At 36.5% G+C, this 13371-nt stretch overlaps 1 protein-coding gene across 4 annotated transcripts in view; it reads left to right on the top strand.

Annotated features, from left to right (window-relative positions):
- MYBPC2 (myosin binding protein C2) overlaps positions 1-13371 on the top strand; it is a 199812-nt gene that overhangs the window by 88277 nt on the left and 98164 nt on the right. For all 4 annotated transcript variants that reach the window (XM_053690757.1, XM_053690755.1, XM_053690758.1 and 1 more), the window contains 3 exons: positions 4799-4998; positions 7270-7402; positions 10701-10825. In XM_053690757.1, the coding sequence (XP_053546732.1) occupies positions 4799-4998; positions 7270-7402; positions 10701-10825 (458 nt within the window). The remainder of the gene's footprint in view (positions 1-4798; positions 4999-7269; positions 7403-10700; positions 10826-13371) is intronic.

Genomic DNA, 13371 nt, shown 5'->3' with positions numbered 1-13371 from the left:
TTGACCCCACCCCTTTAAATAAAGCCACACCATCAGATGGCACTACCAATTCATTAATTAAATAAATAAAAGGTAGACAGAAACACATACACAGAGGGTTAGAGAGACAGAGAGAAAGAGAGACATACAGAGGGTTAGAGAGAGAGAGAGAGAGACACACACAGAGGGTTAGAGAGAGAAAAAGAGAGAGAGAGACACACAGAGGGTTAGAGAGAGAGAGAAAAAGAGAGAGAGAGAGAGACACACACACAGAGGGTTAGAGAGAGAGAGAAAGAGAGAGAGACACAGAGGGTTAGAGAGAGAAAGAGAGAGAGAGAGACACACACACAGAGGGTTAGAGAGAGAGAGAAAGAGAGAGAGAGAGACACAGAGGGTTAGAGAGCGAGAGAGAAAGAGAGAGAGAGACACACAATCACACACAGAGGGTTAGAGAAAGAGAGAGAGAGACATACAATCACACACAGAGGGTTAGAGAAAGAGAGAGAGAGACACACAATCACACACAGAGGGTTAGAGAAAGAGAGAGAGAGACACAATCAAACACAGAGGGTTAGAGAGACACATAAGGGATGAGAGAGTCAGAGGGGGAGGAAGAGAGACAGAGAGACCATGGGGGGAACAACACATAAGGAGAGAGATGGATAGATAGATAGATGATAGATAGATAGATAGATAGATAGATAGATAGATAGATAGATAGAGAGAGAGAGAGAGAGAGAGAGACACACACACACAAGGGGGGAGGGAGAGAGACCACTGAATTTTTAAGTAATAAAACAGCAGAGCTACAGAGAGTTCAGAAAGTGAAGGCAAGCTGTTAAGTTAGTGGGTGTAAAGGTTGAGGAAACAAAATACAAAAACGACCCTGCTGTAAAAGAGTAAAAAAAACACTAAACCACATTCATTAAATTATAATTTTCACTAACAGAATCACTTTCAGTGAAATCTAATGTTGTAGAACTTACTTCAAAGATGTGTCTTACACACTGCTTATTGACTGAATCTCTCTTCCTGCTCTCTGCCTCTGTCTGTATTAAAGTGAATGTAAATTTTGATGCTAAAGTGCCCGGTTTTTAAAACTTTGATTAAAAACAGGGGCACTTTAATTCATCAATATTTTCATTTCACTCCTGTTGTGAAAATAAACTTACTTTTTAATCTTCACAGCAGCTCCAGCTTCCTCCACCTGTTTCAAAGCCTCTTCCTGGGTCTAAAATGAGGTATCGGCTTCCTCCAATCACAGCAGTGAATCAGACACTGAATCCCCCGGGGGGGAATCTGTGATTGGAGGATGACCTATCAATCATTTCTGACATCAGAAATGGCTTGTGAGACCGGAGGAAGCAGCAGCTGCTGTGAAGTTTAAAAGGTAAGTTTTTTGTCACAACAGGAGTGAAATGTAAATTTTGATGAATTAAAGTGCCCCTGTTTTTAATCAAAGTTTTAAAAACCGGGCACTTAAACATCAAAATTTACATTCACTTTAAGGAAGCGACAGTGGAACATTCCACTGCACTTAGAGGGGAAGTACAGAACTCTCTTTTTCACTTTAGCAAAAGCTGGCAGCTTCCCAGCACAGCAACAAAATAAATGAAAGTAGTTTTTTTCCGTTTTTGTTTTGTTTTATATGATTTAACATCCAGCCCCAACCCTAAGTTCCACTTACTAATGCCTCTCACTGGATTGGGTCAGCCCAAATAGGACTGCCTCAAATAAGCAGTTAATGTGCCATCCAATGATCTTAACCACTGTCATCCAGTAGATGGCGCAGCATGTTGTGTAATGGTGGGCAGACCTGCTTGTGCCTCTCCATTGCACAACATGAATCTGTGAAGAAAAAAAATGCTGGGGAAAAAAATTGCAATTTTTTTATTTTATTTTTTTAAAGCCAATAAAAAAATATATATTTTTGCCCATATGAGAGGTGAAGCACTGCCTCACCTGCCTCTAGTGACTGCACATCACTGGTTGGTATTGATATGATTTATAAACCCCATAGCTTCTTCCTTGGTACCTTTCCAAACTATTATGATATTGTCAATGTAACTATAATATTTATGGATACTCTGTATATAGCGATTATGATTCTATATCATTATATCTTCAAAGAGGCCCATTTAAATATTGGCATATTATGGAGCCATTGTGGTACCCATGGCCATACCTTGTACATGTTTATAAAAATTACCATCAAACAAAAAATACATGTGCGAAAAAATATGACAAATTCATTTAGCCAGGAACTGAACATGTATATATGGTATATCCCACCTTAAACAATATTGTTTGAAAGCTGTAACTTCCAAATAATGAGGAATACTTGGGTACAAAGATGACACATCCACAAGCAATCCTTGCTCCACTCTATCCCTTCAATTGTTTTATAGTTATTTATTTTCCCGATATTTTACATAAGTCGATCAATGTTGACCAAACAAATACTACTTTCAGAACCAATTCCCAATGCAGGCCTAAGTGGAACACTATTAACAGCTTGGAGTGCACTATCCATATCGTGGGCCTGCACTAGGAATAGCAGACAATGTGGTATCACAAATGATTGGTAAAATAGTTTTACCGGAGAATGTTAGCGATGTTAACATTTCTTTATCATGCTGTGTATTTTCAATGGATAGTGCAGGGTGCACTAATATTGCATGGTGAGTTGTGTTGCAAGTGAGCTCAACACATAATAGTGCTGAAAAATGTAGTACACAAGGATGCCTGAAGTCTCTAAGGACTAGAATAACAAAACACATTTATAATATATTAAAATAAAGAATTTTGCACACATATATGAATATTAAAGATATATATATATATATATATATATATATATACACACAGTATATACTGTATATATATCACTAAACAAATGCACTCACAGGATTTTTTTCAACACATCAAAAGATTTAATGTAACGTTTTCGAGGAAAACTTTCCCTTCATCAGCATGCTGATGAAGGGGAAGTTTTCCTCGAAAACATTATATTAAATCTTTTAATGTGTTGAAAAAAGTCATGTGAGTGCATTTGTTTAGTGGAATATACTATTTGTATCTTTGCACCCTGATTTATTAAATGTCTGTCCGACATGATCCGCTCAGCATTGCACAAGCAGTTCTGGTGAAATGTCGCCCCCTGCAGATTCGTGGCCAATTGGCCGCTAGCATGGGGTGTCAATCAACCCGATCGTATCTGATCATTAAGACCGCTGCTTCTTAACTGCTGTTTCCGGTGAGCCTGAAGGCTCGCTGCGGAATCAGGGGGATCAGGGGCCATTCGGCCTTTGATAATTCGGCCCCATGGACTCCATTAACCCCATTAATCCATTTTGATTCAGTTTTTAGTGATCAACAGATATTATCAGGTGCTGTTGTGGGAAAATGAAGATCTAATAGTCTGGGATTTATCACACTCCACTGTGTTTGACTTGGTAATATTGTGATCATTTTGAAAAAAAAAAAGTTGGCCAATTCAGTTTTTTCAATAGTGAAGAAGAATATCCGAAAGGTTGAAATTGACCCCCGTGTTTATAAACCCCACAAAGAAGGTAAAAAAAACAGCTAAAGTCACAGCTGGTCAAACAATCGGAAGTGGCTTTCGCACAACCCCATCAATCACTATGAAGGATGAACATCAATTTTGCTAAAAAAGTAATAGAAAATGCATTTGTGGAATTTGGTGATGCTATACAAATAAAAATTAACAATAATAATAATGATATTTGTAACTTAACCCCTTCATGCCGGGGCCAAGTGTTTAACATCAGAACAACGTTCCGATGTAAACACTTCCCTTAAAAATGAAATCACATGATTGTCGATGTGATCACGTGATTTCAAGTGTGGGAACAGATCATGGGGGACTGCCTAAGATGCTAAACATGCCCCCCAGTCCAAGTTCCTATTCTGTGAGCACAGTAGGCTGCAAAACTCAAGATCAGTTAGGATGTTCCATGCCATCCTAATGGCGTTAAAGCCCAGCACTGTTAGGATGGCATGAAACGTCCTAACAGCGTCAAGAGATTAAGGTTTGTAATAGTGTTTCCCAAATTAATATACTACTAATTTACTACATAAAAAGATGCTTAAAACCTGAAACCATGTACGCATGAATAAAAAGATTAACAAATAATACTTAACTTAACCTCTTAAAGGGACATTATACACTCATTTTTTCTTTGCATAAATGTTTTGTAGATGATCTATTTATATAGCCCAAAAAGTTTTTTAAAAAAATAAATGTATAGTTTTGCTTATTTTTAAATAACATTGCTCTGATTTTCAGACTCCTAACCAAGCCCCAAAGTTTTATGAGAATACTGTCAGCTACCTTCTCCAGCTTGCTCCTGTTTGTGTAAAGGGTCTTTTCCTATGCAAAAGAAGGGGGAGGGGGGGAGTGTCTTATTTCCCACTTGCAGTGGGCTTTCCAGCTACCTTTTCAACAGAGCCAAACTGACAGCTTCTAAGTAAGTTTTTAAACAGTTTGATACTGAATTTTTATATCAGTATCTGTGCATCTTATTCTTTATAGTAGTGTCTATTACATGCAGTTATATGAAAATGAGTGTATACCGTTCCTTTAAGGACATATGACGGAATTTTTCCGTCATAAAACAATTGAGCAAACTGAAAGCTGTGTCCTTTATGGGTTAAAGGCAGCCAATGGAGATGGAAAATCATCTTGCAAGATTTTACCAGACACACATACTTGTGGCAGTTTAAGAAGAACTTACTACAACATGTTAGGGTATGTTACAGTTTGACATATTTCACATATTTAGTTTTCTTTTTTAAGAGTGGAGGACAAGAAAGCGGAAGAGAAAAAGAAAAAAGATGATGATGAAATGGGTGGAATTAGCCCAGAAGTGTGGGAGATCCTAAAGAATGCAAAGCCAAGTGAATACGAAAAAATTGCTTTTCAGTACGGTGTCACCGATCTTCGTGGCATGCTGAAACGTCTGAAGAAGGCCAGGGTGGAAATCAAAAAGAGTGACGGTAATTGTACATTTAGCTAGATTTCTCTCTATCTCTCTCACTATCTCTCTCTCTCTAACTATCTATCTAGCTATCATTCTTCCTCTCTGTCTCTCTCTTTCTATATATATATATATATATATATATATATATATATACTGTATATGTGTATAGTAATACAAATGGTGGATTGGTCCTAAGAAAATATATGTATACTACAATAAATAAATCTTAATAATCCCAAGTCCCAATTGTTTGGTATTAGTTCAGTTTTAGTATAGTCCAAGTCTCTCTTATAATTCAGCAGGATGTATCTTCTTTGTGAGAAGTGGGTACTTACAGGATCCAACCTCCATCCACATGAGGTAGAGAGAGTCTGATAGAGGAGAATCTGTTGTAGCACTATTGGGTCCCCCACAATGTTTACTTTCGCTTTTTCCTTTAGGTAGTGGTCTGGTCTGCTTCAGCACTTCTTGTAGTAAGGTAGAAAGAGCTTCTTGGTCATATAAATAGTTACCATGGTGAGAGCCCCAACGAACTACCAGGAAACAGGAAAAGAACTCTGACTCCCAGCCTCTATTTCAATTGGGTCATTAGCACTTTAATTCACAGCATGCATTTCAGTGGTGTCATTAGCAGTTGCTAATGTAATGATATCTTAAAACGACATGGAAGATAAAATATTGTCAAGTTCAATTCACTTTCTTTACTTTCGCTTGGTATCTTTAGAGAAACCTTAGCTCCTTTTCTTGAAAGCATACCTAGGTAAGCCAGGGACAGTGCACATATCTAGAATATAGTGCTCAAGACGTGCAAACTCCTGGGCTTTCCTAGATATGCTCTCACGTAAATGAGCTAAGCTTTAGCAAAGAATACAGAGAAAAGAAAGTAAAATCAAACGTGTAATTGTATGCATTACATACACACAGAATTTCTATATACATAACAAAATTACAGAAAAAACGTTAATTAGGGCCTAAGCAATCCAAAAATGTTTGCACACAATTCCAACTTAAAACCCCCCAATATTAAAATAATGTATATAATGTAAAACAATAGTCATAAAGAAAATCAACAAAAATAATAAAAAATATTCTTTCCTTCAGTGTCCCAAAAAGAAAAGGGTGCTCCTTAAACTATTGTTGGTCAATATCTGATTTCCCTGTAACTGTAAGAAAGAAAACAAAAAATGATGCCTCCTTGGGCAATATATAACTTCTATTTTAAATACAAACAACATGGACAAAAAGCTGTCTATTCAAAAATCAAATGCCACCGACCTGGTGTTGTTAGAGCAGGCTGGAATCTAAAACAGTCATCCAGAAGATGGCATATTTATCAATCACCACACCTCACTAGCCATTTCTTCTGGCTTCATAACAATAGTAGAACTACTGTGGATATTTAAATTCAAATCCACCAATAAAAGGGTTTCCTCACCACTGCACAGTGTATCCCCTAGGGACATGCATTTAGATCTTTTGTGAGAATACAAATGCAGAAGTAAGCAGCAGCTCATGCCCTTTAAATATTTTCATAGCCGGATTGATTCTTGTAAAAGATCCCCTAACATCTGTGCAAATCCAGATTTTAAAGTGGGGATCATTCAGAAGCATCAATCTGGCTATCAAAAGATCCAAACGGCATGAGCTGCTTCTTACTTCCGCATTTGGATCCTTACGAAAGATCAGAATGCACATCCCTGGTACCCACTAGGGAAAAGCAATCAAAATATAGCAACATAATTGCAAATACATAAACTACATAAAAATACAAAGTAATAAAATGTCACTCAAAACAAATAAATATAATATCAAACCAGAAACCTTCCTATAAACCAATAACAACAATAACACAAAAAAGAGAGATGTATTACTTTGTATTGTTATGTACTTTACGTATTTGCGGGTGTGTTCCTACTGAGGACTTCCTTTCTTGGAAGAAAATGGAGATCCAGCCAACCCTTCTGAAATTGGAGGAGTGGGGTGAAAGATACTCACTACCAGAGTCCTGCCTACTGGATGACCATTTTAGATTCCAACCTCCTCTAACAGCACCAGGTGAGTTGCATTCACTTTCTGAGCAGTCAGCTTTTTGTCCATCTTATTTGTGTTCCAATAGAAGTTATATACTGAAGAAGGATGCAGAATTTACAATATAATTGGACTATATAACAACATTAAGCATGAAAGTTACAGTATTAGATATAATGAACTATACAAGAGTATATAATGTATATGCATACAACATGTGAAGTCTTTTGTTACATGTATTTATTTCTCATTTTTTTAGCCTTTTCAAAAAGATTAGAGTCTTGCTACTCAGTTGACAAAGGCCATAAGATCAAGATGCACGTGGAACTCACTAACCCAGATGTGCAAGTAAAATGGATGAAGAATGGTCAGTTAATCCGCCCTAGTGCCAAGTAAGTGATTGTCATTTCTTTCCTAGAAAGTTTGGCCTAGATTACAAGTGGAGTACAACAAAAAGGGCAAGGTGCATCATCCTTAGCATAACCCTGCACTAATAATAATCTAGTATTACAAGTGCATGTCAAGAAAAGAAAAAAAATCCAGAGTTTTAACATGGCAAACAATTATTTAGCAAGCCCCATACTTTTTATTGTTAGAGCAGGTTCAACTTTTTATCACTTAGTGGTGAGATAAGTGCTATGCTCAAGCAAAAAACAAAATAGCTCTGGAAAATTTAGTTCTTATGAAGACCATGAAATAAAGTGTTAACACTTGAATATATGCATAACAATACACATGTATAATACAGGTAGCCCTCAGTTTACGCCGGGGTTAGGTTCCAGAAGGAATGGTTGTAAATCGAAACCGTTGTAAATTGAAACCCGGTTTATAATGTAAGTCAATGGGAAGTGAGGGAGATAGGTTCCAGGTCCCTCTCAAAATTGGCATAAGTAACACCTAATACATTATTTGTAAAGCTTTGAAATGAAGACTTTAAATGCTAAACAGCATTAAATACCTTATAAAATAATCACACAACACAGTATATATAATTAAACTAAGTTAAATTAACAAAAACATTTGCTAAACAGCATTATAAACCTAATAAAATAATCACACAACACAGACTTCACTTGCATTTTTCTGCAAACAGTTCTTTCTATGCATTCCAATCTGGACTGATATATATTATAGACAGGAAGATCTTGTTCCTATGAAATCTACTCAATAGCTCAGGTCTGGTTAAACTGATTAATTTCAGCTTGCTTGGCTTTGCTGCAACACAAGCAGACAGCTCCAGCTGCTGGTTATTTTAATAAATGCACTGCTTCTCAATGCTTTTCAATAGCAGTCACATGACTGGAAAAAAAGGTTGTTATTCTGAAACGGTGTAAATTGTAAAACGAGGGCCACCTGTATATAAAAAATAAAGTATTTCACTTTCACTCATATTTATACATATTAAATGTAAAATCAAGATTTATTATTGAAATACATTTTTTTAATATTGATCTGAAGGGATATGGCATATGGCAAGGTACTGGACTGGGAAGGTCAAAAGTGTATTTGTTTATGTGTGTGTTTGTGTAGGGGGTGTACATATGTATGTATTTGTTTTGTGTGTGCACATATGTATGTTCATAGTTTAAGAGTAAGTGAAAATCCCCACTATTTGACCTTCAACTCAATGCTCAAGAGATAACCAACATGCGTTTTTCAGTGCGCCCTCACAGAAGTCTATTATATGATGGATTTAGTGCACCCGTGCTATCCGACATCTATATGTTAGCGCTATAGACTTTTGCTCAATCGCTATTATATTATTTTTAACTTGTAATATGAACTCAAACATAAAAGCAATATTGATTTAACTAGAGCAATGTTAGCACACAATAGCACTTGTATTTTAGCGCTTCACTTTCAATCTAGTCCTTTATGTTTAAATTGGGAACACAATATGTAATTACATTATACATCTTTTATTTTTATTCAAAGTGGGTGTTACATTGAATTCCACATTTAAGGAACGATAACAAGTGGAGTGATATTTAGCGCTGCCACTCGAGTGTTAACTGTGCTAGAAGTAAGCTTTTTGCTCGCGTTGGGTTGTGATTGTATTATGAGTTTAAACTAAACGGTTTTCGCTCACTCGCTAACCATGACGAGAGCAAAAATCCGAAATTAGAATATTGCGAGTGCGATCACCTATTCCCCTATAGAAGTCAATAGAGCAAAAAAGTGGGGGGAAACCTAACACCATACTCGAGCGCAAACAAGATCACATATTCTCAAGTAACCAAACATTAATTTATAAATATATCACATTCCAATGTTCATCATATAGCAGAATATGTTCTATTTATTCATAAATACATATTTCTACATATATCTGATGATATTTTGGTACAATATATGTCTATTCCTATATATATATATATATATATATATATATATATATATATATATATGTATGATTATATATAGATATATGCAGATATATATATAGGAATATCTATTTATAAATACATAGAACATATTCTGCTATGTGTAGAACATTGGAATGTCAAATATTTACAGTATATACACACTATAACACTTTCAATATTGCATTTTTTTTTTTTTTACATGTTTTCAACTGCAAAGGGCTCAAATGCACTTATATATGTCTATATGTGTGAACATATGCATTTGTGTGTTTGTATGTTTATATATATCTGTAAATACATATATACTATCTAAATAATTATCTGTACACACACACACATATATATATATATATATATATATATGTACATGCATATACATCTTTGGACATGTATATGTATGTCTGTATCTTAATGATAAAGCCCTGAGACCTCATATCTTTGAACCCATTGCAACTTTTTGCAATATTTTTTTTGAATAATTTTTTAGATGGTGTCATTATGGGTGCATCCATACTTTGCAATGTATTTCTGATGAGTTTTGTGACACCTTTTTGTTTTGCAAAACAGTTAACCAGAGCTCTGAGGATGTGCTATCCAAGTGTGCTTAAACAATCGCGTTTACTTTCAACTTGTAATGCGAGTGAAAAAACCTGATCTCTAATGGCCATATGCCTAATGGGATAACTCAGTCCAGATCCTTGGCCTATGCAAAACCCTTTATGCAAAATGGTTATCAAATGAGACACCTCAGATCAGATGCTTGTCTCGTGCAGGATCCTTTTTGCTACTGAATAAGCCTCTGTAGTGCACTTTAATCCAGATACATTTTCAAATGAGACATCACATCATATGCAATTCACCCCCATTATTTAAGGTATATACCAAGTAAGACTTCATATGCTTGGCCTTTGAGGCCTCCTTTAGTATAGCTTTTCATGAAATGAGACCCTTGAGAAGCTTTTCCCTGCTGCCCCCTTTATGCCAGCGGAATGCCAAATGCCACCCCTTACCTTCAGTGGAACTATCCTACCTTGAAACAGTATATAGAGTGCCAAGCCAGGTTGCTACACTTGAAAAACAGCAAATGACACAGCAATGGAAATCACTCCAATACCATAGATGACAAGTGTCCCCCTACTCTTGTAAGCCCCAGTGTTTTGGCTTACACTGCACCATCTATAGTTTCACAATTGATAGGTATTGTAATAAATGTATAATTCATATTATTTTACTGTTTACAACACAAATTAATATTTTTGGTCAAAAATTTATCAAATTAATTTATTCCGATAGTTTGGAAATGCTTTGCTTTTTATTTTCACAGATACGTGTTTGAGAATGTTGGCTTAAAACGGGTCCTAACGATCAATAAATGTAACTTGGCTGATGATGCCACTTATGAGTGTGTCATTGCTGATGAGAGGTGTCATGCAGAACTCTTCGTCAAAGGTGAACTTCAAAGAGTAATGCAAATATATGTTTTGGGAAACTGTACTTTATACAAAGCTTTCAGTCACACGTGAAATGCATTCCATTATTAACTGTAAAAAAAGATGTAAACTTAAAGGGATAGTCTAGTCAAAATTAAACTTTTATGATTCAGATAGAGCATGCAATTTTAAGCAACTTTCTAATTTGCTCATAATATCAATTGTTCTTCATTCTCTTGGTATCTTTATCTAGGTTCAGAACCTCGGTAGCGCTTGCTGATTGGTGGATACATAACCACTAATCAACAAGTGCTACCCATGTTCTGAACCAAAAATGGGCTTGCTTCTAAGCTTACATTCTTGCTTTTCAAATAAAGATATCAAGAGAACGAAGAACAATTGATAATAGGAGTAAATAAGAAAGTTGCTTAAAATTGCATGCTCTATCTGAATCCCTTTTAAGGGTCAAGTCAAAATTTAACCATTACTTTGTTTAAAAAAAACACCTAGATTACAAGTTTTACTTTAGAGGCTGTGCGGTGCTAACGAGCAGTTTTCCCTCACCGCTCACTTACCTGCAGCGCTGGTATTACGAGTTTTCAGAAACCCGGCGTTAAAAGACAAGAAGTGAGCGTTGAGCAAAATTTTGCTCATTACCGCACTCCAATAACAGCGCTGCTTAACTCAGCGTTGAGCTGGTGTAACGTGCTCATGCATGATTTCCCCATAGGGATCAACGGGGAGAGCCGGCTGAAAAAAAGTCTAACACATGCAAAAAAGCAGCGTAAAGCTCCTTAATGCAGCCCCATTGATTCCTATGGGGAAATAAAATTTATGTTTACACCTAACACCCTAACATGAACCCCGAGTCTAAACACCCCTAATCTTACACTTATTAACCCCTAATCTGCCGCCCCCGACATCGCCAAAAACTGAATTATATTATTAACCCCTAATCTGCCGCTCCGGACACCGCCGCCACCTACATTATATGTATTAACCCCTAATCTGCTGCCCACAACATCGCCACCACCTACATTATATTTAATAACCCCTAATCTGCCGCCCCCAATCTTGCCGCCACCTACCTACACTTATTAACCCCTAATCTGCCGCCCCCAACGTCGCTGCCACTATAGTAAACATATTAACCCCTAAACCTCCGCACTCCCGCCTCGCAAACATTAGTTAAATATTATTAACCCCTAATCTGCCATCCCTAACTTATGCTGCCCCCAACGTCGCCGCCCTTATATTAAAGTTATTAACTCCTAAACCTAAGTCTAACCCTAAACCTAACACCCACTAACTTAAATATAATTTAAATAAATTTAAATAAATATTCCTATCATTAACTAAATTATTCCTATTTAAAACTAAATACTTACCTGTAAAATAAACCCTAAGCTAGCTACAATATAACTAATAGTTACATTGTAGCAAGCTTAGGGTTTATTTTTATTTTACAGGCAAGTTTGTATTTATTTTAACTAGGTAGAATAGTTATTAAATAGTTATTAACTATTTAATAACTACCTAGCTAAAATAAATACAAATTTACCTGTAAAATAAAACCTAACCTAAGCTACACTAACACCTAACACTATACTATAATTAAATAAATTAACTAAATTAAATACAATTACCTAAATTAAATTAGCTAAAGTACAAAAAAACCAAACACTAAATTACAGAAAATAAAAAACAAATTACAGAAATTTAAACTAATTACACCTAATCAAATAGCCCTATTAAAATAAAAAAAGCCCTCCAAAATAAAAAAAATCCTAGCCTAAACTAAACTACCAATAGCCCTTAAAAGGGCCTTTTGCGGGGCATTGCCCCAAAGTAATAAGCTCTTTTACCTGTAAAAAAAATACAAACAACCCCCCCAACAGTAAAACCCACCACCCACACAACCAACCCCCCAAATAAAATACTATCTAAAAAAACCTAAGCTCCCCATTGCCCTGAAAAGGGCATTTGAATGGGCATTGCCCTTAAAAGGGCAGTTAGCTCTTTTGCTGCCCAAACCCTAATCTAAAAAATAAAACCCACCCAATATACCCTTAAAAAAACCTAACACTAACCCCCTGAAGATCAACTTACCGGGAGAAGTCTTCATCCAAGCCGGGCCGAAGTCCTCAACGAAGCCGGGAGAAGTCTTCATTCAAGCCGGGCGAAGTGTTCCTCCAGACAGGCAGAAGTCTTCACCCAGACGGCATCTTCTATCTTCATCCATCCAGTGTGGAGCGGCTCCATCTTCAAGACATCTGACGCGGAGCATCCTCTTCTTCCGACGACTAAAACAGAATGAAGGTACCTTTAAGTGACATCATCCAAGATGGTGTCCCTTAGATTCCGATTGGCTGATAGAATGTTGGATGATGTCACTTAAAGGTACCTTCATTCTGTTTTAGTCATCGAAAGAAGAGGATGCTCCGCGTCGGATGTCTTGAAGATGGAGCTGCTCCGTGCCGGATGGATGAAAGATAGGCGGGAGTGCGGCGGTTTAGGGGTTAATATGTTTATTATAGTGGCGGCGGCGTTGGGGGCGGCAGATTA

Source organism: Bombina bombina, chromosome 8 (genome assembly GCF_027579735.1).
Source record: "Bombina bombina isolate aBomBom1 chromosome 8, aBomBom1.pri, whole genome shotgun sequence".
Taxonomy (NCBI): Eukaryota; Metazoa; Chordata; class Amphibia; order Anura; family Bombinatoridae; genus Bombina; species Bombina bombina.
Note: the sequence above shows the minus strand (reverse complement) of the source record. Positions and strands in the feature narration are given on the sequence as shown.